We start from the raw sequence: 27,867 nt of genomic DNA, 5'->3' as shown, positions 1-27,867 counted from the left end.
CATCTGAGTTAAATTCACCCATTCCTGTCCATTTTAGTTTACTGATTCCTAAGATGTCAAAGTTCAATCTGACCATCTCCTGCTTGACTATGCCCAATTTACCTTGATGCATAGACCTGACAGTCCAAGTTCCTATGCAATATTATTCTTTATAACATTGGACTTTACTTTCACCGCTAGACTCATCCACAACTGAGCATCCTTTCCTCTTTGGCCCAGTCACTTCATTCATTCTGTAGCTGTTAGTAATTGCCCTTCACTCTTCCCCAGAAGCATATTAGACACCATTCAGCCTGGGCGGCTCATCTTTCCATTTCACATCTGTTTGCTTTTCTGTAGTGTTCACGGGGTTCTCATGGCAAGAATACTGGAGTGGGCTGCCATTCCCTCCTCCAGTGGACCATGATTGGTCAGAATTCTTCACTATGACCCTTCCTTCTTGGGTGGCCCTGCATGGCCTGGCTGATAGCTTTAATAGATTCATTGAGTTATGCAAGCCCCTTCCCACTTCCCACTGGAAGCCTGCTAGAAGGCTGTGATCCGTGAAGGGGGATGAAATACAGACTAAATTTTTTAAGTATCAAAATAAGATTCCTGTAATCCTTAAGGTTATTAAGCTATTTATAAAGTAATGTATCAAATTATTCCATAAGTAAGGAACAGTTGGTTAACAAGTATTAACTCACAGTGACCTGGCCCACTCTGTGTCCCCTGAGGGGCCAGAGAGACCAGAGGTCTAGCTAGCATAGCATTTATCGTGTCCTCTCCCATTTCTTAGAGGATGGAGCAGAGGCTCAAATACAGACGTGGGAGACAGGCCTGCAACTGAATGCAGCCTCTATAAATTTTCTGTGTGACTTTGAGCAAATTAGTTAACGTTTCTGAACTTTAATTTTCTCATCCACTCTCGTCAAAGTTAAATGTGTCAGAGAGCCCAGTGTCGGTTCTGGCACATAGTTAGCTCTGCCTCTGGTGATCATTATTACTCTCTCCTGGGGTTTGTGGAGAGCGTGATGGAACAGATAAGAATCAAGCACACCATTCTCTGCATAAAACCTTTGCACCCATGTTTGTCTTTAAAACACTATTTGAAATGTAGACGAAGATCAGTCTTTTTTTGAGGAAAAAAAAAGTATGCAATGAAATAAAAGAGTAATCCCTTTAATAGAGTAATTCATTCATTACAAATTATATTTCAAATATCACTGGATTTTAGTACTAGCTTTGACCTATAAATAGACTCTGATCTATATTTAAGAATGTAATCCTCCTCCATTTCTCCTCCTTTCTTGGCTTAGCACATGGGAGCTACTTCTAGAGAGAAACCTTCCCTTTTTGAATTTACTCCTATCCCATAGAACTGACTGAAGGCTGATGAGAGATCCAGGAAGATTTGCTCCCTCAGCCCACATGGAGGGCCACCAGCTCTTGTTGGGTGTCCTGCCAGTTACAGATGAGTGCCAATGGCCACGGTTCTCCTGCCCTCTGACCTCTGGAAGCCTGCTAGTGACCCCATATATTCTCCCCAAACCCTTTTCTCCCATTCTACATACTCCTTCTGGGGACCCTCATTATCTCCTATGATGTCACATACTAACTTTGCGTAGATGACGTGACTCTTAAATCTATTTCCTCAGATGAGTTCCAGGCCTGCATTTTCATCTATTGCCTCAAGCATATCTCACCAACATAGCCCAACATATATAACTGCTACAACAATTTATTCCCAAACCTGGGCCCCCTGTAAGTGCTGTATTTAGTTATTTATCTAATTATCTCAACGCCCATTAAGAGTTAGATTTATTATCACCTCCATTTTGCAGATGAGATCATTGAGGCACAAAGAAAAGCACCTTACTTTTCCAGGATCACACGATCAGAAGGCGGTAGAGTCAGGACGAGAGTCTGGCAGCCTGATTATGCAAATTGCCTCCTTTGGTACATCCATCTGAAATGTCGGTCGGGGTGGGTTATCATTGCTAAAGAGGAGAGATTAAATAGTAGTAAAGAATTGCTGTTGCTTCAAAATTTTAACCACAAGATCATGTAAATATAGTAATGGATCATATTTATGTCTCTTTAGTTTCATAAAAGATTACTAGTTTTATAATCCTCCTCCAGGAGCCAATCCTTGTACTCCTACCTCAAGAACCAAGGTGGTTGAAGTCATTTCTGCAAACACCTAGTAAACACCAAAGCACATGGATTCGAGGAAGAAGATGCCACCCAACAGTGAGCTGCTGGCTCAGTGTGGCTGAAATATAGAATCTAAAGTGGTAGCAGGCAAAGGCTGGGAAGGCATCCTAGAACCAGACTGTGAATGAACTTTAGTTATATTAAAGAATTGGGACCTTATTCTGTAGGCAAATAATGGAAGTAGGGGTCAAGGAGCCTGGCGTGGAAAGTTCATTTGACAAAGTCACTTACTGAGACACTCCTATGAAGTAGGCATGTCTGTGGGTATTTGAAAGACAGTGAGTCACTACCTTTAGGGAGTATACAGTCTCAAAGAGGAGCTTGCAAAATACACCTGCAATCATAATACATCATGATTAAGTGTTACAGGGGGCTATGGGAACAGTTATGAAGCACTCCTAACCACCCGATGGTGCCTAATAAAGGAATAGTTCCCAGAAGCACTCAGATATGTGTAATGAAAGGAATTACATGATAGCATTTGTATTGTAGAGAGAGTTTTTTCTGGTAGACACAGCTATTCCAAAGAAATACAGAAGAAGGGGGGGCCACTGAGGACATTATTTTATTAGCCCATGTAAAAGTTGATGATCACTAGAATTGTGATAATAATTGACAGGGGAAAACAGAATGAAGAGGACTTTTGGAAATAAAAACAGCAGAACTAAGAGAATCTACTGAAAGTGAGCGTTGCTAGAAAGGAATTAAGGAGAAAGATTCCAACCTTTCTACTTTGGTTATCTGAGTGACTGGTTATGATACTGAGTTAAGGGTAAAGAGGAGCAAAGGGAGAGAAGAAGACGAATTTTGTTTGAAACGTGAAGTTAAAGGCATCTACAATTGGAGAAGTATGGTGGGTGGATACAGCCATGCATTGACAAATAGCGTGGTGCTGCAGACATAAGTTTATGAATATCCATCATTTGGAATAGAGCTGGAATCAGACATGGTTTCTCAGTAGAGCACTGAATGTATAAAGAGAGAGAATGTGGTGGTGTCAGAAGGCACACATACAAATAAAACAAAACCAACAGAATAAACAGACGTGCCGGGCAGCACACCATGCAAGATATGAGCCAGATGCCTAAATTCAAATCCAGATTCAACCACTCTTCAGCTCTGTGACCTTGTGCAAGACAGTTAGCATCATTGGGGATCAGTTTCCTCCTCTGCAAAATAAGATCTACTTCAGAGGCATCATGATGCATAAAGAAGCCAATGTTTATAAAGCATTTTGAGTAATCTTGGCCCTTAGTAAAGACAGCTTAGTTTTTTTATTGTTGTTAAATACAAAGTATTATAAATCTTCTAGCCCCAAACATTGATCTTCGTTTCTCATTCCATTTTATTCTCTACTGGGTCTTATTTTTCTGAAGGCTATCATTTGTTTATCTTATTCTACTCTTAATTCTAGGGAGTCCTGAATAAAGTATTACCAAATGCACCACCTATTTCATGTTCAAAGAAAATATCAGGAAAGATAAAATCAATCCTTTTCTTGGCAAAACAATTACCTTACAAAAAGGCTCAGAAAAGTTTTCTCTGGGCATATCACAACATAATCACCTGTTGCCTAGGATAAAATTGATAAACAATTTTCTCAAAAGGTGTATTTCTCCTAATAGTTTTTTTTTCTTTTACACATTTTTTTTTCATTTTTCAGAACTAAAATTGCAAAAATGAGCTATCCATAGATTAAAGGCAGTTTCATCCCTTAGAGTTAACTATTAATATATGTCTTTGGGACAGTCGTAGCTGGCAAGATCCCCTCTCTGCCAGAAACTGTGCTAGCTTTTCTGTATTCTTCACAATAGCCCCTTGAGCTGACTATGATGTTTGCTATATAATTAATGAGAACAATGTAAGGCTCTGAATCATCTCAAGGTGAGAAAAGCTGACTTCACGTAATGAGCAACGATTGAATAGTTGGTTACAAAACACAGCAGGGTTCAGTGTGGGTCAACTGTCCTTTTCCTCTGCTGTGTGTCATCATCTTGAGGATAAGACACGAGACAGGATTTCCTGGTAGTGCTCCCCACTAAGATTTCCTGTCCCCTGTCACCACTGAAAATGCTTGGAAGCCCTGGTACCTTGTCTTCATGACTTATAGTGACTAATGGACAATAATCTTGCCTTTCTGCTCAGCTCATATAGCATCAGCAAGTACATCTTACATGAGTCCATTGGAAGGCTTAACACAGAGTGTCAGGACTTCTTATCCAAGCAGAAACGCAAGTTTAATATTCTTACCAGTCTTAATGAAACTCTCAGTTAGCCTATTAACCAGGATTAATGTCCTGAGACTATGACATAGTGATAGAGATAATAAGTAATAGAAGCTTAGAGACAGGATGGTCCCTGGAAGATGAAGGTGTCAGGACTGACTTTTTAAATTAGATAAACTCAAAAGATAAATAGAGCATGATAGAGAAAGGAAGGGGAAAACAGTATTCCAGTAAAGGAGCAAAAATTATACCAAAACAAAGCTAAACCAGATTTGTTTGGGCTATAAATAGACAAATCTCCTGAAATAATGTGGTTGGCAAGAGAAATGATTTAAAAAAAATAACAAGGAAAGTTGATATGAGGCATGTTTGTGAAAAGCTTTCAAATGGCAAGCTGGAAAGTTTGGGCATCATTCTACGGTTATTAACATTATCAAGAAAAGTGGTTAACACGAAATTTGTATTTTAGGGAAATTATTTTTTCAGTAGGCTCAGAGACTGCCTTGGTGATATAGAGAAGAAATGCAAATTATTTTGAACTTTGAAGTCTGTATCAAAATAAAGAGTGCCAGTTTTGAGTTGTTTCTAGTTCCTTCCAACAATATCATTTTTCACATAATGGCACCTTTTTTCTGTGAAGATCATATAGTAAATATCTTAAGATAAAGTTCCTGTTTCAGCCACTCTCAACTTACTATTACAGCACAAAACCTCCTTAAACAATGTATGAATGAATGAGCATGACTGTGTACCAATAAACTTTATTTATGGACACTGAAATTGGTATTTCATATAATTTTCATGTGAATTTTCAAAAGCTCACAAAATATTCTTCTTCTTTTGCTATTTCCAACCATTAAACTTAAAAAACTCCCCTAGCTTGTGGGTTGTGTAAAACCAGGTGGTGAGCAGGATGTGTAAACCCTTAGTTTATAGCAAACACATCAGTCAGAATGCTGTCCAGCATCATTCCAAAAAACTTTGGATTCTCTTCTGAGATCTTTGGTTGAGAACTTGGAAGGAGATAGTTGAAGTGGTGAGTGATGTGGTAAAAGTGGAAGAAGGTTAACTAACTAGTAAGACTAATCATATTAACCACTGGGGTCGGGGGCAACATATGTACCTTATATGCTCCAATCTACCAGCTACTTACATGAAACCTTCAGGGAAAAAAAAGGAAAATCAATCAATAATTATTTTAAACACATTCTAAATTCAGAATTTTAGTAATCACACAGGGAAAGGCAAGTGGTGGGTCTTGCTTCTATTAATGGCAACCCAATCCAATATTCTTGCCTGGAGAATCCCATGGACAGAGGAGCCTGGTGGGTTACATACAGTCCATGGGGTCGCAAGAGTCGGACGTGACTGAGCAACTAACATGCACATGATGCCTATAAGGAAAATGACATAATGCAGTCCCTAAACAAGTGGTGTGGGCAGCAACATGGAAGGAAGCTTAGTGTGAGTCAAGTGCATCAAGCTGGAGCAACTCTGAACAAAGAATTTACATGTGGAGAGACCAGGCTGGGATAAGGGAGGAGAACAAGCCTGGGAACTGAGTGATGAGAGACAGAAGAGGAATATAGAAGAAAAACTCGCTGAGCATTGCTAACTGAGATGTGGAGCGGGAAAGAGGAGTCAGACATTCAATGTTTTCACATTCTTTCGCTGCATTGCTCAGTGCTAAGAAGCACACAGCACTGAGAGGCATGGGGCCAGCTGAGACCATGGGAAATGGAGAGAGAGGAGACTGGAGTCGGGCACCTTCAGTTCAGTTCAGTTGCTCAATCGTGTCTGACTCTTTGTGACCCCATGGACTGCAGCACGCCAGGCCTCCCTGTCCATCACCAACTCCCGGAGTTTACCCAAACTCATGTCCATTGAGTCAGTGATGCCATCCAACCATCTCATCCTTTCTTGTCGCCTTCTCCTCCTGCCCTCAATCTTCCCCAGCATCAGGGTCTTTTCTAATGAGTCGGCTCTTTGTATCAGGTGGCCAAAGTATTGGAGCTTCAGCATCAGTCCTTCCAATGAATATTCCGGACTGATTTCCTTTAAGATGGACTGGTTGGATCTTCTTGCTATTCAAGGGACTCTCAAGAGTCTTCTCCAACACCACAGTTCCAAAGCATCAATTCTTCAGCACTCAGCTTTCTTTATAGTCCAACTCTCACATCCATACATGACTACTGGAAAAACCATAGCTTTGACTAGATGGACCTTTGTCGACAAAGAAATGTCTCTGCTTTTTAATAAGCTGTCTAGGTTAGTCATAACTTTCCTTCCAAGGAGTAAGTGTCTTTTTATCTCATGACTGCAATCACCATCTGCAGTGATTTTGGAGCCCCAAAAAATAAAGTCAGTCACTGTTTCCACTGTTTCTCCATCTATTTGCCATGAAGTGATGGGACCGGATGCCATGATCTTTGGTTTCTGAATGTTGAGCTTAAAGACAACTTTTCACTCTCCTCTTTCACTTTCATCAAGAGGCTCTTTAGTTCTTCACTTTTTGCCATGAGGGTGGTGTCATCTGCATATCTGAGGTTATTGATATTTCTCCTAGCAATGTTGATTCCAGCTTGTGCTTCCTCCAGCCCAGCGTTTCTCATGATGTACTCTGAATATAAGTTAAATAAGCAGGGTGACAGTATACAGCCTTGATGTACTTCTTTCCCAATTTTGAACCAGTCTCTTGTTCCATGCCCAGTTTTAACTGTTGCTTCCTGACATGCATACAGATTTCTCAAGAGGCAGATCAGGTGGTCTGGTATGCCCATCTCTTTCTGAATTTTCCACAGTTTATTGTGATCCACACAGTCAAAGGCTTTAGCATAGTCAATCAAGCAGAAATAGACGTTTTTCTGTAAGGTCAAGCACCTTACACATGCAAATAACACACTTAAAGTGAAGTCTGATTGATCTTAGGTTGAATCATTGGCAAACATGGGGACAAGGGATTCTATTAATACCCACATGTTGGCTATTTCTCAAGTATTATTAGACAGAAAAATAAGGGAGCAGTGATATCATGATGATTTGATGGTCCAAATAAGTAAACAGTCTCCTGAACCATGTTATATAGAATCCCCCTCATTTCTTTGAGGCAATTTCTTTTGATCATTTGTCACTGGTCATATGTTATAAAACAAAGAAACATATTTTGTTGTTTATCCTCAAAGTTTTTCTCTTAGATCTGTTTGCCTATCCATGTCATAAATATATGGGGAAAACAAGCATATAATATGACCAATAATTTATGTGGAAGTCTTAATAATATTGGAATTCAGTAAGGGAAAAGGTTTCATAAATATATGTCTCCAACTCAAGACCAGAAATTGATTTTCTCTGCTTTTTTCCTAAGTGTTGCTGCTCAGAGGGACTCTAGGGTGCCTGTTCCCTAAAACAGTCCCTTCCTCCTATAGTATTGTTCACTAAAGCAGCAGGGCTTTAGGCAGAGAGCCACAGCAGCTCATCCAGTAAGTGGACAAGGCATATTTCTAATAAGCCATTTATATATATACAGAATGAAATAGAGACCAAAAAAAAAAAAAAAAGAAAGATTAGTGTCTTCATTGTTTAGACTTGTAGAAAAGTAAAGGTGTTTGACTTAAATCTAAAATAATCCCTTTAGAGTTGCCCATGTCAAAACACAATCATCTGGCGATCAGTGAATATTGGTACAGAATTAAATTTCTTGACATTTTCCTACAACTATTTATATATCAATAAAATATTTTAAAAGATTAAAATTTCTTAAAATTTTTAAACACTGGGATTTAGATTAAAATGCCCTCAATATTTGCGTACATTTGACCCATAATTAAAAGTTGAAAAACTTACATGAAAATGAAGTGATCCGTATACACCTACCAGCTGGTCTCTGTAGCTATTAATTGGGAAATATTTAGAAGTAGATCCTTTCTTGATTCATTTACCTTTCACAAACAGTTAATTTACGAAATCAGAAATTTAGCTAAGAGCAATCCTAGCCTATATTATAGTGGCAAAAGTAAGCCCCAGGAGATTTTTAATTGGCATTCACAAGACGCCACAAGTAGCCAGAAGCTTCAGGATTATAATTCTCCTTCACTACGTTAAGAAGCACAAAAAACAACTAGCTTGTAAAAAACACAGAGGAGGCAGAAGTACCCCAATTTGGCTCCCCCTGCCCTAAGAGGGGTTGTTTCCAATACATGACGATGAATGGTATGCTGCTTCTCTCTTCATTACAAAATATTCACTGGAAATAAATTATTCAGTCTATATTTAACCAAATGCATTATAAATCACTTCATTACTTCAACAACCATAAACAGATGTATTAAAACTTCCACAAATTACTATTAAAAAAGAAAACACATAAATGTAGAAAGTACAAATCAGAATTAGACTAACAATATTATCTTAATGTATTATTTAAATGCCACATTTCCATTCCATGTCTCTCTCATCTTATTTAGCTTCTGCATTAATCCAGCCAGAATTTGAATTAGTCTAGATTAGGTCTTAATATATTATTTATGGTGTTTTAATGGAATTAAATTGTGCATTTTCCTCCAAACAAGTATAATAATTCTGTCATTTATGTAAAAGTAATTTTAAGTGTATAGAACATTGTTATATTAAAACAAGTTTTTCAAATTTTTTTCATAGACTTGAGTCAAAGGAGCCTTTCCTGTCAGTTGGGTGAGTATATGTCTAAATTTTCAAAATCTCAGTTCTCTAATTGATCTTTAATTCAAATTAACAAAGTCTTCTGAGACAATATTTTCAGTCATCAAACCCCATATTCAAGGTCATAACCTACCACTGATACATCATTTCCTCAGCCATGTGGCTATTTACCTTTAAAAGACAACTAAAATGCTCTTTGGATTGTTTAGTGATCTCAGAAATTTAACTACCCAGTGCATATGAAATCCTGTATCCTCTGTAAGAGCTAAAAAAGGTTCACAGTGATTATCTCATCAGATGAAGGTATGGTTTGATGGTTTTAAAAACCCCCCTGAACCACAGCCTCACTCTGCCTAATCACTCTGCTCATTTTTGTACCGTTCCCTTTCATCTACCCCAGTCGGTGTTTCTTCCCCTTTTCCTCTAAATCTGTCTCCAAAATCTTTATCTTTTCCCCTGTCTCTCATTTCACTTTTATTTCTCCACTGCTTACACTGACTGCTTCTTTGAACACAAAGCTGAGGAACCCTGGAGCAGATTAAGGAAGACTAACCTTGCCCTCTCTGATAGTATCATTCTGAGTCACAGAACATGTTCCAATAATATACTGTTGACAAGAATACACATGTACTATTTTTAGGCATTTAGCTAATTGAGACCCTGCAAAAATGTTTTCACTGATCTACCATGTAATCTTTCACTAACATACCAAAATGTCTTACTAAAGGACTTTTGCAGCATTATGGTAGATGTTAAAATATCAGAAAGCATTGGAAGATGTGACGTCTAGTTCAGAAGAAATTATGCTGTTATTTGATGAGGAAAAAAAAATCACATGTAGGCAGTGAAGACCAGAAACATTGGATGGCATTACATTTTTCAATGATGGCATTGGTTTTCTTTTATTACTTTGTTCTCAGTCATTGAATATTTCTCTCACTCATTGAACAACACTGTTCCCTCCGTCCTTCCAGTCCTCCTAAAAGTATTTCAGGAGGCCATTTGAATCATAAGAATCACAGTGATTGTGATTCTAGTGATTGGGGCTTCTAGGAGAGAAAAACGGAGCAGAGGCACTTATTGGAGGACTTCATGAAAAATGAAAGGTCAAGTTGATCTGGCCCCAAAAAATCGTTAAGAGCATGCTTCTTCCTTCATTCATCATCAGCTCCCATTGTTAAAAACCTTTAAGCCTGAAGTAATCTTTTATTTTGAATTTATGTGCGTCCCGCCCTCAAGTCCGGAGGCTGAAATCGCTTTTCTTCATGCCTCACTTGACACAGTTGTTCAGCCGCATTTCCTGTTCCCCTGACTACTTTGAGACAAAAACCCATTTATTGCAAACTTCTATTTTACAAGGGCAGACCCTGAGTAATCTTTGTTTTAACCATCTCAGAAGTTTAGAACTCGGTATGAGAGGACTGAGAAAAAGTTTCCCAAAAAGAATGATCCATTACTCCACAAATACTACTCAAAATAGGAAAACCGGTGTGACAGCAGGAATATATTGCTTTCCTTAGATATGTCTTAAAATAAAGTGGGGTGAAACAAGCAGCCCAAATAGTCCTGCTGACCGGCTATTTTGATTGTAGTGAAATGTCTCCATTCCCCTACAAGAAAATGATTTTAAATAAGACCGTTCAAAAGTATATATGAATCTCACTCCTTACCCTGTTCAGTAAGAGGTGATAATGAACATAATAGACACTTATTAGCCTACTGGGCAACAGGCAATCTACTATAAGAACCATGATTCAAATTTGTGGCTGAATTAATCCAGTCACTTGCCAAAGGGAATATATAATCTGATGTATTGCCTGTGGTATCAGTTGACATGTGAGTATATACGATTGAGTTTTTCTAGAGCTCTGCACACCTTACTTACATTAATTTTAATTCTATAGTCAGTAAAACTTATATTAATGATTAAATCAATACTAAATATTGCATGCTTCAGTCCACTGCCTGACAGAGTCTGAAAGCACTTTTATGTATACATGTACTTCTAGAATTTGCTTTTGCCTTCACAGGCTTTGACATTTATAAGCTAGTTTTATTGGTTTCTGCAATTGCTTGACCTCCCAAGCCTCAGGTTCCTAATTTGTGAAAAGGAGATCAAAAAAGAAAATTTAGATCGAGGATTTAGCATTGTTCTTAGCACTGTTCGTAGCTCTCATTGAGATAACTCTGACATAGCTCAGAGAATAAACCTCTGCTCTTAGTTTACCCCTTGACTTACATGTGGAAACCAAAAGGACGCTTTATGTTGCTGTTGTTCAGGCGCCAAGTCCTGCCTGACTCTTTGCGACCCCATGGGCTGCAGCACTCCAGGCCTCCCTGCCCCTCACCATCTCCTGGAGTTCCCAAGTTCATGAAACCCCAATAATTTGGCCTCCTGATGCGAAGAACTGACTCACTGGAAAAGACCCTGAGGCTGGGAAAGACTGGAGGCAGGAGGAGATGGGGACGGCAGAGGGTGAGATGGTTGGATGGCGTCACTGACTTGATGGACATGAGTTTGCGCAAGTTCTGGGAGTTGGTGATAGACAGGGAGGCCTGGCGTGCTGCAGTCCATGGTGTCGCAAAGAGTCAGACACAGCTGAGCGACTAAACTCACTGATGTCCATTGAAATCAGTGAATGCAATCCAGCCATCTTATCCTTTGTTGCCCTCTTCTTCTGCCCTCAGTCTTTCCCAGCATCAGGGTCTTTTCCAGGGAGCTTCAGCTTCAGCATCAGTCCTTCCTATTCAGGGCTGATTTCCTTTAGGATTGACTGGTTTGATCCCCTTGCAGTCCAAGGGACTCTCAAGAGTCTTCTCCAACACCACAATTTGAAAGAATCAATTCTTCGATGCTCAGCATTCTTTATGTTCCGACTCTCACATCCGTACATGACTACCAGAAAGACCATAGCTTTGACTGTATTTCTCGCCAAAGCAATGTCTTTACTTTTTAATATTATACTCTCTAGGTTTCTTGTAGCTTTTCTTCCAAGCAACAATCATCTTCTAATTTCATGATGGCTGCGGTCACTATCTGCAGTGCTTTTGGAGTCCAAGAAGAGGAAATCTATCAGTGCTTCCACCTTTTCACCTTCATTTGCCATGAAGTGATGGGACTGGATGCCATGATCTTTTCTTTTACCCTCATCAAGAGGCTCTTTAGTTCCTCTTTGCTTTCCGCCATTAGAGTGGTATCATCTGCATATCTGAGGTTGGTGATATTTCTCCCTACAAACTTGATTCTATCTTATAACTCATCCAGCCTGGCATTTCACATGATGTGCTCTGCTATTAACTTATAAGTTAAATAAACAGCTTTGTTGTTTTTATGACATAAAAATTGTAAATGGAATAAACATGAGTACAGATATTCTGTTTCATATTTCAATGATGAACACTAATAATTATTATTTAAATTTTTAATAGAAAAAATACTGATAAAACTTTAATATGCATCTCTTCTTAATGTAAATTAGGGAGCAAAATTCCTCCTTTGACAAATGTGCTACAGTAATTATGAAGAAAAACTTTAAATGTTACAAACATAAATTCAAGCCAAAGATTTAAAAAAAAAAAAACACAAAGATTCCAGTGGAAAAAATTGTCACAGAAAGTTATAACACAAATAAATATTTGCTTACAGAAGAAGGTTAGGGAATTATGAAAGGAAGTTAAATGAAATTTCAGATCTTAGACCTTCAACGGTGTGGTGAAATGAGAGGAACTTTCTTTCATATGCACCAGTGAAATATTAGTAAAATAATGTCATTAGGAAAAATTAAAAATAAACGAGTCTAGAGTGTGACATGAAGGCTCATCCCAGAGTCTGAGTCTGTTAATTCAGGTAGGTCAACAGATGCAGTATTTTCCAAAGCTATTGAGGCAGTTCTGATACCAGCCAGGCCTGGAAACACTGTCCACATCGTGGTTGCAGTCTCCCTCATCCTGTCCTTACAAACGTTCACAGGTTGTTTGTGCAGACATTTAAGGTTGGTGGAATCTCTTCAGAAAATCTTTGAAACACAGCTTCCCATGGGTATCTTCTTGTCTTGGATGTGTATGGTGGAGGTGGACACAGTGATCTAGAATTCTCCATCAGACACCAGGACAGATGTAAAGATACCAGAAGATGTGCCTTGAGGGTCACCACGGTTCATAGGGAGCACACCACCTGTGCTCAGGTGCATAAACCTCATTCCAATGTTGTCCTAGACCTAAGGTTGGGATATTTAATAAATATTTTGTTATATGAAAATAAAATGCTTTATATTTAAAATCATAAATATATTTAATGTAAGTATAGTTTATATGTGACATGTATTACATATGTAAATTGATTAAAATATATCACATAGAATACATTTTATTACAAATATAATAAATTTAAATTATAGATTCAAAAATTCAAGTATTTTCCTATCTCACTCACCTCTCAATAGTAGAAAAGAAAAATCAACTGTTTTTAGAACAAAACTTAGCTTGACTGCTAAAAAGTCCGAGGTGGCTGATAGTCTGTTCATCCTCAAAACATTACATTTTAGAGTGATTTAGAAAACTCTTCTGGCAAATGTTTTCTTGTATGTGGCATCGTTAGATTCTGATTTTGGAAATCAACTGGGAGAGAAGGTTGCATTCAGCAAAGTGAGTAAGAACCCTGTGATGGTCTCAATTAAGAATCTAAGATATAAATCTTAGTTTAGAATGTCTTGCATTAGAGAAGTTTTACAGCTTCTTAATGAAGAAAGAGATGCAGGGAAAGGAAACTCCCGTTCACTTGACATTTGAGATTCACAGAGTAAAAGGACATGTCAAGACAATGCATGGATTCCCTTCAAGAGCAAGCGGCTGTGTCCACAGTCTGCAGACACTGAGCCACTTGAAAGTGAAATTTTCCATGTGAATTGTTTCCTCTTATCTCTTTAGCATGAAGTTAACCTTCTTCAAAGAAAACTTTTAATATGAATGAGCTGTATTTTGGAATTGAAATTTTGAATCACACTAATTTTTCGGTTGATGAATTTTCCTATAAGTAGCTTTATTATGAGGATGGTTATTTACTGCATGGGTAAATATTTTTTTTCAGGCTTTTTTCACTGTATTAGAATAATTTAAATAACTCAGAAGAATTTAAATTTTTTTATTAATATAGCTCAGAATGCATTGTTTTTCAGGCTTGGCTGAGAGAGATTCAAAAACACATCAAGGATAAAATTATCAAAATTATTATATTTATCTGTTAAAGCACTGGCTTTAAGAGTGAGCCGATCATGCCCCAGCCAAGCCTGGAGTTCCTGCAACCCTGAGAGGTCCCTGACCTACTCTACTAAGTCCAACTGAGAAGGAGATTACACTGTCAAAAGAGCAAAGCTCTGGACTGAACCGAAACTCTGGACTCTGCAGCTAAAAGTATTCCTCATATAATTTCCAACACCTACATTTTGTCAAATAATTTTCCTTGGGGAATATTTTCCCCTTTTCTTTCCAGTCTTAGAACTGATTTTGGAGCTTCAGTATACTTCTGCTGGTGTTATAAAGATGTTATTACACTTTGACATTCTTATTAGGTCAAAGATTTACATTAGTTTACTTCTATCCACATTTTGTTTGAAACTTTGTGTTTACTGATGCTTTACGTTATTATACCATAGCTGCCTGTTTTAAGAGACTAAATTCTGCCATTGATTTCCTTGATTTGAATTCCATTCTGTCATTTCCCAGCTAGGTGCCTTGAGCAATTTAAGTCCTCTGAACCTTCATTTTCTCCCTTGAGGTAATAACTAACTATTTGGCATGTTGTGAGGGAGTTAATATTGCAAAGTGCTTAGAACAGTATCTGACATATAGTAAACAGAAAATAGGTATCATTTGTCATCAACACTTTGTGCAACAACTAAGTTATATTATAAATCTTTCCTAAAGCAGTGAGTACTTCTGAATGACAGAAATTCTAGCTAATTAAATCCAAAGGCCTGAATATTCTAGAAAAGTAGTAATGGAATGAATTCTTGGAAAAGAAGCTCAGAAGAGAGTGAAATCAGCACAGTTGTGAACAAAGACTTTACCTTGGAGATCTTTGAGGAAGATAGACAAGAAAAAAATAGCATAAAGACAGGACACAATTTTGGAATGTGCTTACATTTATATAAAATAACAAGTACAGTATTTAAAACTTCAATAAGATCAAGAAAATAGGAAAGCAATGCCACCTTAGGGATAATTATAAAAGAGCTTCAAAAAGTAAACAAGAGAATTACAGACCACTATAAAATGACTGGTGTTGACTAATCTCTTAGGAATTAAAATGTTGTTTGATCTAGGAATTGAGACATTAAAGAAACTGGCCAAATTGTCCAGAAAATTTTTAAAACAAAAAGGAGAACCTGAGTCTATCCTCCATGTGAACTAAGAATTCAATAGAGAAGTATTAAGAATAGCATCCCCGGAAGAGGGAATTGGAAGGAAAAACGGGCAGCAGGGAGAACTGCTGCAGCAAGCACATCAGGTACCCCAGTCCAGCAAACTCAAAGGTTCATGAAAAGATAGGAGAGACTAAGATTGGCGGGTCAAATTAGTGGTTGTTTACAGAGAAATTATACTAATGCAAGGAACTGTCTTTACCTTCTAGGGATTTAGTGGAGTCACTGAATTATTGTGGGCTTCTCTGGTGGCTCAGCTGGTAAAAAATCCACCTGCAATGCGGGAGACCTGGCTTCGATCCCTGGGTTGGGATGTTTCCCTGGAGAAGGGAAAGGCTAACCACTCCAGTATTCTGACCTGGAGAATTCCATGGACTATTCCATGGGGTCGCCAAGAGTTAGACACGACTGAGAGACTTTCACCTTCACTTTTCACTTTGAATTATTCTATGTCTATTTGTTTGTCTGTTTTGCTTTTAACTGAAGAATGTTCTCCAAAGTGAGGTTGTAACAGAGTCACTTAGAACACTGTTGCAGTAGCTCAGGCATGACTTCAAAAGAATCAGAACTTGAGCAGAATGACATCACTTTCACCTGTTAGGATTCAGTTCAGTTCAGTTCAGTCGCTCCGTCGTGTCTGACCCTTTGTGACCCCATGGACTGCAGCACGCCAGGCCTCCCTGTCCATCACCAACTCCCGGAGCTTACTCAAACTCATGTCCATTGAGTCAGTGATGCCATCCAACCATCTCATCCTCTGTCGTCCCCTTCTCCTCCTGCCCTCAATCCCTCCCAGCATCAGGGTCTTTTCAAATGAGTCAGCTCTTTGCATCAGGTGGCCAAAGTATTGGAGTTTCAGCTTCAGCATCAGTCCTTCCAATGAATATTCAGGACTGATTTCCTTTAGGATGGACTGGTTGGATCTCCTTGCAGTCCAAGGGACTCTCAAGTTTCTTCTCCAACGCCACAGTTCCTCTGTCCATGGGATTCTCCAGGCAAAAATACTGGAGTGGGTTGCCATTCCCTCCTCCAAGGGATCTTCCCAACCCAGGGGTCGAACCCACATCTCTAATGTCTCCTCATTGATAGGCGGGTTCTTTACCACTAGGGCCACATGGGAAGCCCCCTTCATAATGTGTACATAATTTCAAAACATCATGTTGTATACCTTAAATGTATGTAATTTTCATTTGTTCAAAACAAATCTCAAAGAAAAAAAATGAATGGAAAAGATATGCCTGATGAAATATTGTTTTCTTTAATAGTATCAAAGTCAGTGAGTGATGGAGTGATGTCTTAGGGAAGTTCAACTGAATTTGGTGGGATCGTGGTGACAGAATGACAGGTTAAAATCCAGGTGTAACATTGAAACTAAGGAAGAGTTAACAAGAAACTGCCTCTAAGCTTTAAATACACCCATCAGACATCATGGGATCACTAATGGCCAATTCAAAACCTATCTTTTGATGGTGTGGATCCAATTTTCTCTAGGTCTCCAGGGAAAAATGGATAAGGGGATAAAGTCAATTTTCCTCTTCTAAAAATCTTTTTTTTTTAATTTTTTTAGACACTGTGCTACCACAAAATTAATGATTCTTTCAGCAACTGCACTTGTTTCATTTTTTCCAAGGTCCTCCAGGCTACTTCTCTGGAGAGTACACAAAGTTTCCACAGTGCTATTTTTGTAATCTAAAGCAGTTGTGCTTTCAGGCCTGATGCTACAACTGTAATTTTAATTTATCAACCTGCCACTCAGTAAAATGCTATAAAAACATTTGAACGCTTAAACCCATCATTTATTTCTGCACTTGTCAATGACACTCTTCTGTACTTGTCAAAACCATTTAAACTGCACTATGATAGCATACACAATATCACCAATAAATTGGATAATCAATCATGTATGTATATATTTTGACAGTGGTGTCTTGAATGCATGGGTTTCAGGACACACTTTTAAGAAGCAATCATTATGCTTCAATACTAAAAAACAGTACAGTCATCAAAGAGTCTTCCTCAATTCTTACAATTTAAAAAATGTCTTAGGAAACAGGCTGATTGTGACTGAAACACCTTTTACTGCTTCAGTGAAATGTTCTCCTTGGGGAAAAGGAAGTAATTGCAGATTATAGCAGGCAGGAATATAGTGTTACTTGGAGGGAAGAAAATACATAGGATCATTAAATAGATTTATTTAAGTTCTGCTTATAAAGAACGCAGTGGTGCAGGACTTTATAGCTGATGATATTTCAAAAGAGTGCTATCAGCACTTTCACTACGATCTAATTTGTTCATATAATAAAATGTCACATTAAGCCAAATGTCACAATTCATATCAGTTTTATTTTGAAATTGTTGTCATTATATATCATAAGGAGCATCCCTCCAAAATTTGGATGAGATCTTTGATCATAATTGTCATTTAAAATTAATTTATCATTTGATATAAATACATGTAGAAATAAAAAGCACCTGTTCAATCATTAAGTCCATTCAACCCAACAACAAATCTAGTATCATACAGGCTATAAGACTGTTTAACATAAATGTTGTTAAAATTGTAAAAATAATATTGACCAATCTAACTGTACCATCTAAACTCTCAGCCATTACAATTTTCACCCTATAATTATTTTTAAAGGCAAGTCTAATGAGACTACAAAATCTGTGGAAGACTTAAAATCCTGTCTTTATCACACAATTCTAACTTATCCAAGCAAATCTATAGACATCAAATACCTATATATAAGAAAATAAATTGCTAAACTTGGCATACATAAAATTCCACAATAAGAAGAACTAATCTTGAGTGATATTATGGAATCAAATCAAAACAATTAAAGCTTTGACAGGTATGTTAACTAACACAACTACCACTGTTTCCATATTGCCACTAATACTGTTTTTGAGGAATTAGTTTTGAAAATGTGAAGCCACATTGGAAAGGGTAAGCATATAATCTGATTGATGATAGATAGGTTTACTGAATGTATTTATGAATAAAGTAGAAATGGTGGCTCAGACAGTTTAGAGATCATATGTAGAAATACTGCATGAAGAGAGGGCTATTCATCCAATTTGAAATAAAATCTTAGTCTCATGTGCTTATTGAATCTGTCCTGAACACAATCACTCACTAAAAATAAGTATGCAAAATAAAGTGCTTTCTTTCATTCATCTGAAATCAACCCAGCTCAAAGGAAAGAAAATTAGTTAAGCTTATTTGAAGAGAATAAATTCTTGCTTTTTTTTAGCTCCATAAAATATACCTAAAGCTGGCTTTCTAGTTGAATCATACTTGATTATCTAAATAATTCCCTAGCAGTAAATACTCTCCATAGAGGGCTCAAGGTATTGATTAGCCTTTATTTTTTGTTGCTCATTGAATCATTACTAATTCTCATGTAGATAAAATAGATACTATAGATACTATAATTCTTTCAATACAAGAAAACAGACAGAAGGATAATGTAATGTCCATAAAGACATACGGCATATCAGTAGCCACTGAAATGGAACACGGCTTAGGCTTTTTGTTTACAGAGCTACCAGTTTCATGCACACTAACACTTCATGCTCTCTTCTGAGTTTCATATTCATTTGAGTCATCATGAAGACCTAAATAATACCCTTAATTATTCAGAAAAATACATAAAAAGTTATTTATTGCTTTCAGAGGCATTACGAATCCCAGATTTGCATTATAAAAGCACCGGCAGAAGTTTTAAAGCCTCACTTTCCAATTAAATCCTGTTCATACAGCCAAGAATGGCTGAACTTTATTTCTTCAATCTCAAAGTTGTGACCTTTTAAACATTTTTAATGACATTTTCAAAATACAGAATATTTTTTGATTCAAAAGATTCCCTGCTTAACTCTGCAGAACAAATCAGTTATCACAGCATAATCAATAGTGACCAAATATTAGCATAAGAGATAAGAAAGCCTTCTTCAGTGATCAATGCAAAGAAATAGAAGAAAACAACACAATGGGAAAGACTAGAGACCTCTTCAAGAAAATTAGAGATACCAAGGGAATATTTCATGCAAAAATGAGCACAATAAAGGATAGAAATGCTATGGACCTAACAGAAGAAGATATTAAGAAGAGGCTGCGGCAAGAATACACAGAAGAACTATACAAAAAAGATCTTCACATCCCAGATAATCATGATAGTGTGATCACTCACCTAGAGCCAGACATCCTGGAATGTGAAGTCAAGTGGGCTTTAGGAAGCATCACTACAAACAAAGCTAGTGGAGGTGAGGGAATTCCAGTTGAGCTATTTCAAATCCTCAAAGATGACGCTGTGAAAATGTTTCATTCAATATGCCAGCAACTATGGAAAACTCAGCAGTGGCCACAGGACTGGAAAAGGTCAGTTTTCATTCCAATCCCAAAGAAAGACAATCCCAAAGAATGCTCAAATGACCACACAATTGCACTCATATCACACGCTAGTAAAGTAATGCTCAAAATTCTCCAAGCCAGTCTTCAACAGTACATGAAATATGAACTTCCAGATGCTCAAGCTGGATTTCGAAAAGCCAGAAGAAGTAGAGATCAAATTGCCACCATCTGTTGGATCATCGAAAAAGCAAGAGAGTTCCAGAAAAACATCTATTTCTGCTTTATTGACTATGCCAAAGTCTTTGACTGTGTGGATCATAACAAACTGTGGAAAATTCTGAAAGAGATGGGAATACCAGACCACCTGACCTCTTGAGAAATCTGTACGCAGGTCAAGAAGCAACAGTGAGAACTGGACATGGAACAACAGACTGGTTCCAAATAGGAAAAGGAGTACGTCAAGGCTGTATATTGTCACCCTGCTTATTTAACTTATATGCAGAGTACACCATGAGAAACACTGGGCTAGATGAAGCACAAGCTGGAATCAAGGTTGCTGGGAGAAATATCAATAAACTCAGATATGCAGACGACACCACCCTCATCGCAGAAAGTAAAGAAGAACTAAAGAGCCTCTTGATGAAAGTCAAAGAGGAGAGTGAAAAAGTTGACTTAAAACTCAACATTCAGAAAACTAAGATCATGGCATCTGGTCCCATCACTTCATAGCAAATAGATATGGAAACAGTGGCAGACTTTAGTTTTGGGGACTCCAAAATCCCTGCAGATGGTGACCACAGCCATGAAATTAAAAGACACTTGCTCCTTGGAAGAAAAGCTATGACCAACATAGACAGCATATTAAAAAGCAGAGACATTACTTTGCCAACAAAGGTCCGTCTAGTCAAGGCTGTGGCTTTTCAGTAGTCATGCATGGATGTGAGAGCTGGACTATAAGAAAGCTGAGTGCCAAAGAATTGATGCTTTTGAACTGTGGTGTTGGGGAAGACTCTTGAGAGTCCCTTGGACAGCAAGGAGATCCAACCAGTCCATCCTAAAGGAGATCAGTCTAGAATATTCATTGGAAGGACTGATGCTGAAGCTGAAACTCCAATTCTTTGGCCACCTGATGCGAAGAACTGACTCATTTGAAAAATACCCTGATGCTGGGAAAGATTGAGGGCAGGAGGAGAAGGGGGAGACAGAGGATGAGATGGTTGGATGCCATCACCAACTCAATGGACATAAGTTTGAGTAAACTCTGGTAGTTGGTGATGGACAGGCAGGCCTGGTGTGTTGCAGTCCATGGGGTCACAAAGGGTCAGACACGACTGGGTGACTGAGCTTAACTGAAATATTAGCAAAAGCCTAGCATCACTTGTACTTCAAAAGCTTATCAGGGAAAAAAAAAAAACGCACTGAGCAGCTATATTTTGGCATGCTAACTAAGGCATAATTTTAAAATGAAAAGCCAAGTCCCATATATTTTATGTTTTTAAAAACATTATTATTTCTTTTTGTTGTTTTTACTAGGTCCCATTAAATCTCAGTGTTTACAGCCAGCAGACCATGTTCAACTTCAAAATGATATAATCGTGCCTATAGTTTGACTCAGTTGTGGGCAACCCTTGACAATAACTTCTCTTTGGCTTCAATAAAAAGAATATAAAAGATGGAATACTTGATGAGACATTTCTGAGACAGTCTCAGAAATTGGCTAAATTATCATAACATGCAGGAGGTATTTCAATGAAGTATATGTTATAGCCCAGCTTGATACTAACAATTTTGAAAACCTTTTTTAAGAAGTGACAGTCTCTAGAGAAGTTATTTATGGGGAGGGAGGCGGGAAGGGGGATCGGGATGGGGAACACATGTAAATCCATGGCTGATTCATGTCAATGTATGGCAAAAACCACTACAATATTGTAAAGTAATTAGCCTCCAACTAATAAAAATAAATGAAAAATAAATAAATAAATAAAACTGTGTTCCTTGACCACAGGCCCTTGATTATCCACATTAATCTCAGCAGGCCCATGGCAGTCTAAGTTCTTCAACTTTCTGTGTAAGTCCACCAAGTCACAGATTAAGGGTCTGTCCAATAAATTGGAGCATCCTAATCCTAAGTTTCTTTAGTCATCAGGTTTTGGTTTGAAGCTGATGAGAAGGAATTTTATAGCATCTCTGCCCTTTGTATAATGAACAGCCATTCAATTCCAATAAGTGCATCAATTCATTATTTGAAGGGCACTGTAAGAGTGTGTGGAAAATATTATGTGATAATGACGTCAGCTGCTGTTCTAAACCAGCCACTACACAAGAAGAGTTTCCTGTTGTTGTGACTGAATATTGAGCTTTCCCTCCATGCAAAGATCACACCAAATTACCATTGCTGGAGAATTTTGTAAAATGTTTAGACACTTATTTTTGACAATGACAAGTGAAGGACGGTGACAAATTATTTAAATATCTAGTATGCTGAAAATATTCTGCAGTTCACAATATTGTTGAGCAGTGGTAATTGCTTAACATTCAAACTTTCAAAGCGAAAGTTAAAAACAAGAAGTGGATGTTATGATATCATTTCATTCTAATCAAGACTTCATTTCCAAGATTTGTATGCTTAGTTCTGAATATCAAATCAGTTATATTTGGATGAAATTTATGCAGTGTAAAATTCTGTTAAAGTCATCTTGCCAGGTGCAAAGCAAGATAAAAAGGTAAACTAGACTAGTGTTTCTCACCATCATCTCAGTAAAACAATGCCCATCCATGAATTGTTTTTGACCAGTTTACGGCTAGTTAAGGTAAAAAAGAAGAGGAGTAAGCATTTAGAAACTTTTATAGCATTTTTGATACTGCTGTGACATCTAATTGTATGATTTTGTATTTTCTGAAATCATCAGTTTGTGATGGATTGGTAATTTTAAAATTAAAGACCTAATCCATCAACACAATAAGTTAAGAAGCCTTGGCTAAGACTAAGCCTTTGCTTCAAGGATGTTATTTAATAAAGAGGATAAAGCAAATGAGCTGATATCTTTAATGTCATACATTGCTTGGTAATTCTAATCTAAAGAGGGTAAAATAGGAGGAAACAGAATCTGCTTCCACTCACAAGTACATCAAGAGTACATCTACAAATGGAAGAGTTCTCACAGATCACCAGCTGAACACTAGCAGAAGACCTGAGACACCGCGAAGCTCAAGAAAAATCCCCACACAACCAAGTTCGATAGAAGAAAGGGAAAAAAAGAAAAGAAAATTGAAAGGGACCAGCAACCTCGACAGGTAACTGAAGGTGAAAAGAAATCCCTACACTTAGAAAAGGCCCTCCGCAGGGAAACCAGCTGGAGCAGAAGAGGCGCTTCAGACGGTCAGAAGGGAACGCAGCAGCTGGTCTGCGAAGCAGGAAAAAGTGAGAACTACACGCGGGGTCAGCGCTGCAGTCTTGCACGCCCCAGGCTGAGTTGTGTGTCTCTTGGCGCAGAGGGGGACTGAGCGCTGGGACGTGGGGTTTGGAGAGCCGACCCACGGAGAGGACTGCTGTCGGCAGTGAAGAGGAAACCTGACCTGACGGGACAGCAGGAAGGCGCTCCCCAACGGGGAAGTTCGCTGAAGAAGCCCAGGACGCCGGAGAAGCAAGTTACCACTGTCGAAGGGTCAGGCTCACCCCTGCAATGCCTTCCCTTCGTGCAGCCCCCTGCCTTTGGAGACACCGGGAGAGGCCCCAGTCTGAGCAAGCTCACCCGCACCTCAGGCCAAGGCCTCCTCAGTCCACACACACTCCAGGATCGCGGGAGGGACGCTCACCGGAAAGAGAGCGCCCCAGTCTGTCGCAACTTCCGGTCCGTCGCTGCCACTGAGGGCACTTCACACAGACCCCAACTCTGTCTGCCTTATTCCTCCTGGCCTGAGCTGTAAGTGTTGCTTTCACTCTTTCTCACCGGGGCAGGGGACAGACACTCAGGGGGGGTCCACACGCAGAGCTGGACCCAAAATCAAAGTTGAGGCCCAAGGGCTGTGTGACGAAGGAAGAGGAATGGAAATCTTTCCTTGTCGATGCACAAGCCACAGATGGCTGAAGTGCAGAAGCATTGGTCAGTCGGTCGTGTCTGACTCTTTGTGATCCCATGGACTGTAGCCCACCAGTTTCTTCCATCCATGGAATTTTCCAGACAAGAATACTGGAGTCGGTTGCCATTCCCTTCTCCAGGGGATTTTCCCAGCCCAGGGATCAAATCTGGGTCTCCTGCATTACAGGCAGATTCTTCACCATCTGAGCCACCAGGGAAGCCGCAGATTAAATACCCACTATCAGCTTGGTAAATCCTGCATCTGAAGAATATCTGAATGGACAACAAACGCTTCTGCAACTGAGATTCATCTAATTTTAGCAGCTGTGGACTTTGGGAGTCCCATGTACACGTGGGAGTTGGGCTAGGTCAGAGGCTGAGTTGCACCCACAGTACCCACTGCTGCTCTAACGGCCTACCTAGAGGTATTGGAGTGCCTCCTGGGAGGCGGGGGTTGGCTGTGATTCACTGTCGGGGAAGGGATGCTGACAGCAGAGGTCTCTAGAAAATATTATTATTACCATTATTTTTGTTTATTTCATTTTATTCTGTTGTGGTTGTGGTGGTTTTTTATTATTTAATATTTTTCTTTTAAAAAATATTTAATATATTTTTTAATTTTTCTACATTAACTTTTTGTTTTTTCTTATTATTCTTTATTTTGTCTTGTTTTGATACTTTTTAAATCATTTTTGTGTATTTTCTTTATCTTTACCTTTTTTAGTTTGCTTTCTTTCCCTGTTAATTTTGTTTTTTAGTTTGCTTTCATTTTGGAGTTCTTTAGATGCTGAAACTGAAACGCCAATACTTTGGCCACCTCATGCAAAGAGTTGACTCATTGGAAAAGACCCTGATGCTGGGAGGGATTAGGGGCAGGAGGAGAAGGGGACGACAGAGGATGGCATGGCTGGATGGCATCACTGACTCAATGGACATGAGTTTGAGTAGACTCTGGGAGTTGGTGATGGACAGGCAGGCCTGGCATGCTGCGATTCATGGGGTCACAAAGAGTCGGACACGACTGAGCGACTGAACTGAACTGAGTTTGATTGTTCTCTTGTTATCTGCATTCTTTGTTTTTTGTTATTGTTACTGCTTGTTTGTTTTTGCTATTTGGTTTGAGTTTTATCTGTTTTCTTACTTTTTTCTCTCTCTCTTTGCCTTGCTGCAATACTTGCAGTGTCTTGGCTCCCAGGCCAAGAGTTGGCCACAGTATCCAGGGTTGGAGTACCAAGTCCAGGATCTGGACCTGCAGAGAATTGCCCAACCCCCCCCCCCCTCCCCCGCAGGGAATATTTGTCCATGGTATCAAGATGGAATCATCTTGACCTGGTAACACCCAAATGCCTGTGGGCTCCAGTGCTGGAGCCTCATGCCAATCAACCAAGAATACAGGAGCACTGTGACACTGCCCCAGCCATCAGTAGACAGGCTGCCTGAAGTTCTACTAAGCCCATAAACCCACCCCAAAACACACCACCTAACCCAGCCCTGCTCATCAGAGGGGCAAGACCCAGCTTCACCCAGATTGCAGGCATCAGTCCCTCCCAGGAGGAAGTATACACAGGCCCTGTGGACTAAATTCACCCACCAGGGGGCAGACACCAGAAGCAGGAGGAACCATGACCCTATAGTGTGTGGGAAGAAGGCCAAAAACAGTGAGTTAGACACAATGAGATGACAGAGAAGTATTTTGCAGACAAAGGAGCAAGATAATAATCCACAAGACCAAATAAAGGAAGAGGAAATAGGCAATCTACCTTAAAAAGAATTCAAAGTAAGGATAATACAGATGATTCAAGACCTTGGAAATAGAATGGAGGCCCAGATGGAGAAGAAACAAGAAATGTTTAATAAGCATCTAGAAGAAATAAAGAAAAAACAAATAGTAACAGATAATACAATAGTTGAACCAAAAAAAAAAAAGTACACTAGAAGGAATCAATAACAGAATAACTGAGGCAGAAGAATGAATGAGTGAGCTGGAAGACAGAATGGTGGAAATAACTGCCATAAAGCAGAATAAGAATGAAAAGAAATGAAGACAGTCTCAGAGACCAATGGGATAGCATTAAATGCACCAACGTTTGAGTTATAGGGATCCCAGAAGAAGAAGAAAAAGAGAAAGGGTCTGAGAAAAATATTTGAAAATCTTATAGTTAAAAACTTCTTTAACATGGGAAAGGAAATAGTCAACCAAGTTCAGGAAGTGCAGAGAATCCCACTGAGAATAATTTTGAAGATAAACACATCAAGACAAATATGGATCAAACTGACAAAAATTAAATACAATGAAAAATATTAAAAGCAGCAATGGAAAAGTAAAAATAACATACAAGGAAATCAGACTGAAAAGTGAGGACAGACTGAAAGTGAGGAAATAGAAAACGATACACCATGCAAATGGAAATCAAAAGAAAGCTGGAGTAGCAACACTCGTATCAGATAAAATAGACTTTAAAGAATATTACAAGAGTCAAGGAAAGACAGTGTATACTGATGATGGAATCTTTCCAAGAAGATAACATTTGTAAATATTTATAAACCCAACATAGGAGTTCCTCATGCTGAAGCTGAAACTCCAATGCTTTGGCCACCTCATGTGAAGAACTGACTCATTGGAAAAGACCCTGATGTTGGGAAAGATTGAACGTGAAAGGAGAAGGGGTTGACAGAAGATGAGATGGATGGATGGCATCACCGACTCAATGGACATGAGTTTGAGCAAGCTCCAGGAGTTGGTAATGGACAGGGAGGCCTGACATACTGCAGTCCATGGGGTTGCAAAGAGTTGGACATGACTGAGTGACTGAACTGAACTGAGAGCTCCTCAATACAAAGGCAATCACTAGCAGTCATAAAAGGGAAAATCAGCAGTAACACAATACTAGGAAGGGACTTCAACACGCTAGTTATACCAATAGATAGGTCATCCAGAGAGAAAATTAATAAGGAAACACAAGCCTTTAATGACATATTATACCAGACAGACTTAATTGATATTTATGGGTCATATCATCAGAAAGTTACAGAATACTTTCTTCTCAAGTGCACATGGACATTCTCCAGGATAGACTACATCTTGGGTCAAAAATGAAAAGCTTTGGTAAATTTGAGAAAATTGAATTCTTATCAAGCATCTTTTTCAATCACACTACTATGAGATTAGATATCAATTACAGGGCAAAAAAAATGCAAAAATACAAAAACATGGAGGTTAAACAATATGCTATTATATAACCAACAGATCACTGAAGAAATCAAAGAGGAGACAAAAAAGTACCTAAGAACAAATAACAATGAAAACATGTTGATCCACAACCTATGGGATGCAGCAAATGGAGTTCTAAGAGGGAAGTTTATAGCAATACAATCTTACTTCAAGAAACAACAACAAAAAATCTCAAATAAGTAACCTAACCTTCAATGTAAAGAAACCAGAGGAAGCACAAACAAAACCCAAAGTCGGTAAAAGAAGAGAAATCATAAAGATCAGAGCAGAAATAAATGAAATAGAAATGAAGAAAACAATAGTAAAGATCAATGAAACTGAATGCCAGTTCTTTAAGAAAATAAGCAAAATTGATAAACCTTTAGCTAGACTTATCAAGAAAAAGAGGGAGAGGACTCAAATCAATAAAATCAGAAGTGAAAAAGGAGAAGATACAACTGACACCACAGAAATGCAAAGGATCATCAGAGACTACTGCAAACAATTATATGCCAATTAAATGAACAACCTAGAAGAAATGAACAGATTTTTAGAAGGGTACAACCTACCAATACTGAACCAGGAATAAACAGAAAATATGAACAGATCAATCACAAGTACTGAAATTGAAACAGTGATTTAAAAACTTCCAACAAACAAAAATCCAGGACCAGATGGATTCACGGGGACATTCTATCCAACATTTAGA

At 38.5% G+C, this 27,867-nt stretch overlaps 1 protein-coding gene across 7 annotated transcripts in view; it reads left to right on the top strand.

The window, feature by feature from the left end:
* Window positions 1–27,867, top strand: part of RALYL (RALY RNA binding protein like) — a 773,722-nt gene that overhangs the window by 638,047 nt on the left and 107,808 nt on the right. For 6 of the 7 annotated variants that reach the window (XM_043879846.1, XM_043879847.1, XM_043879845.1 and 3 more), the window contains one exon: window positions 9,078–9,110. The exons of the other annotated variant lie outside the window; for it this stretch is intronic. In XM_043879846.1, coding sequence (XP_043735781.1) covers window positions 9,078–9,110 — 33 coding nt within the window. The remainder of the gene's footprint in view (window positions 1–9,077; window positions 9,111–27,867) is intronic. 7 annotated transcript variants of the gene reach the window in all.

This window comes from Cervus elaphus, chromosome 21 (assembly GCF_910594005.1).
Source record: "Cervus elaphus chromosome 21, mCerEla1.1, whole genome shotgun sequence".
NCBI classification, from domain to species: Eukaryota; Metazoa; Chordata; class Mammalia; order Artiodactyla; family Cervidae; genus Cervus; species Cervus elaphus.
The sequence above is the reverse complement of the archived record's forward strand: the minus strand, read 5'-3'. Positions and strand labels throughout refer to the sequence as shown.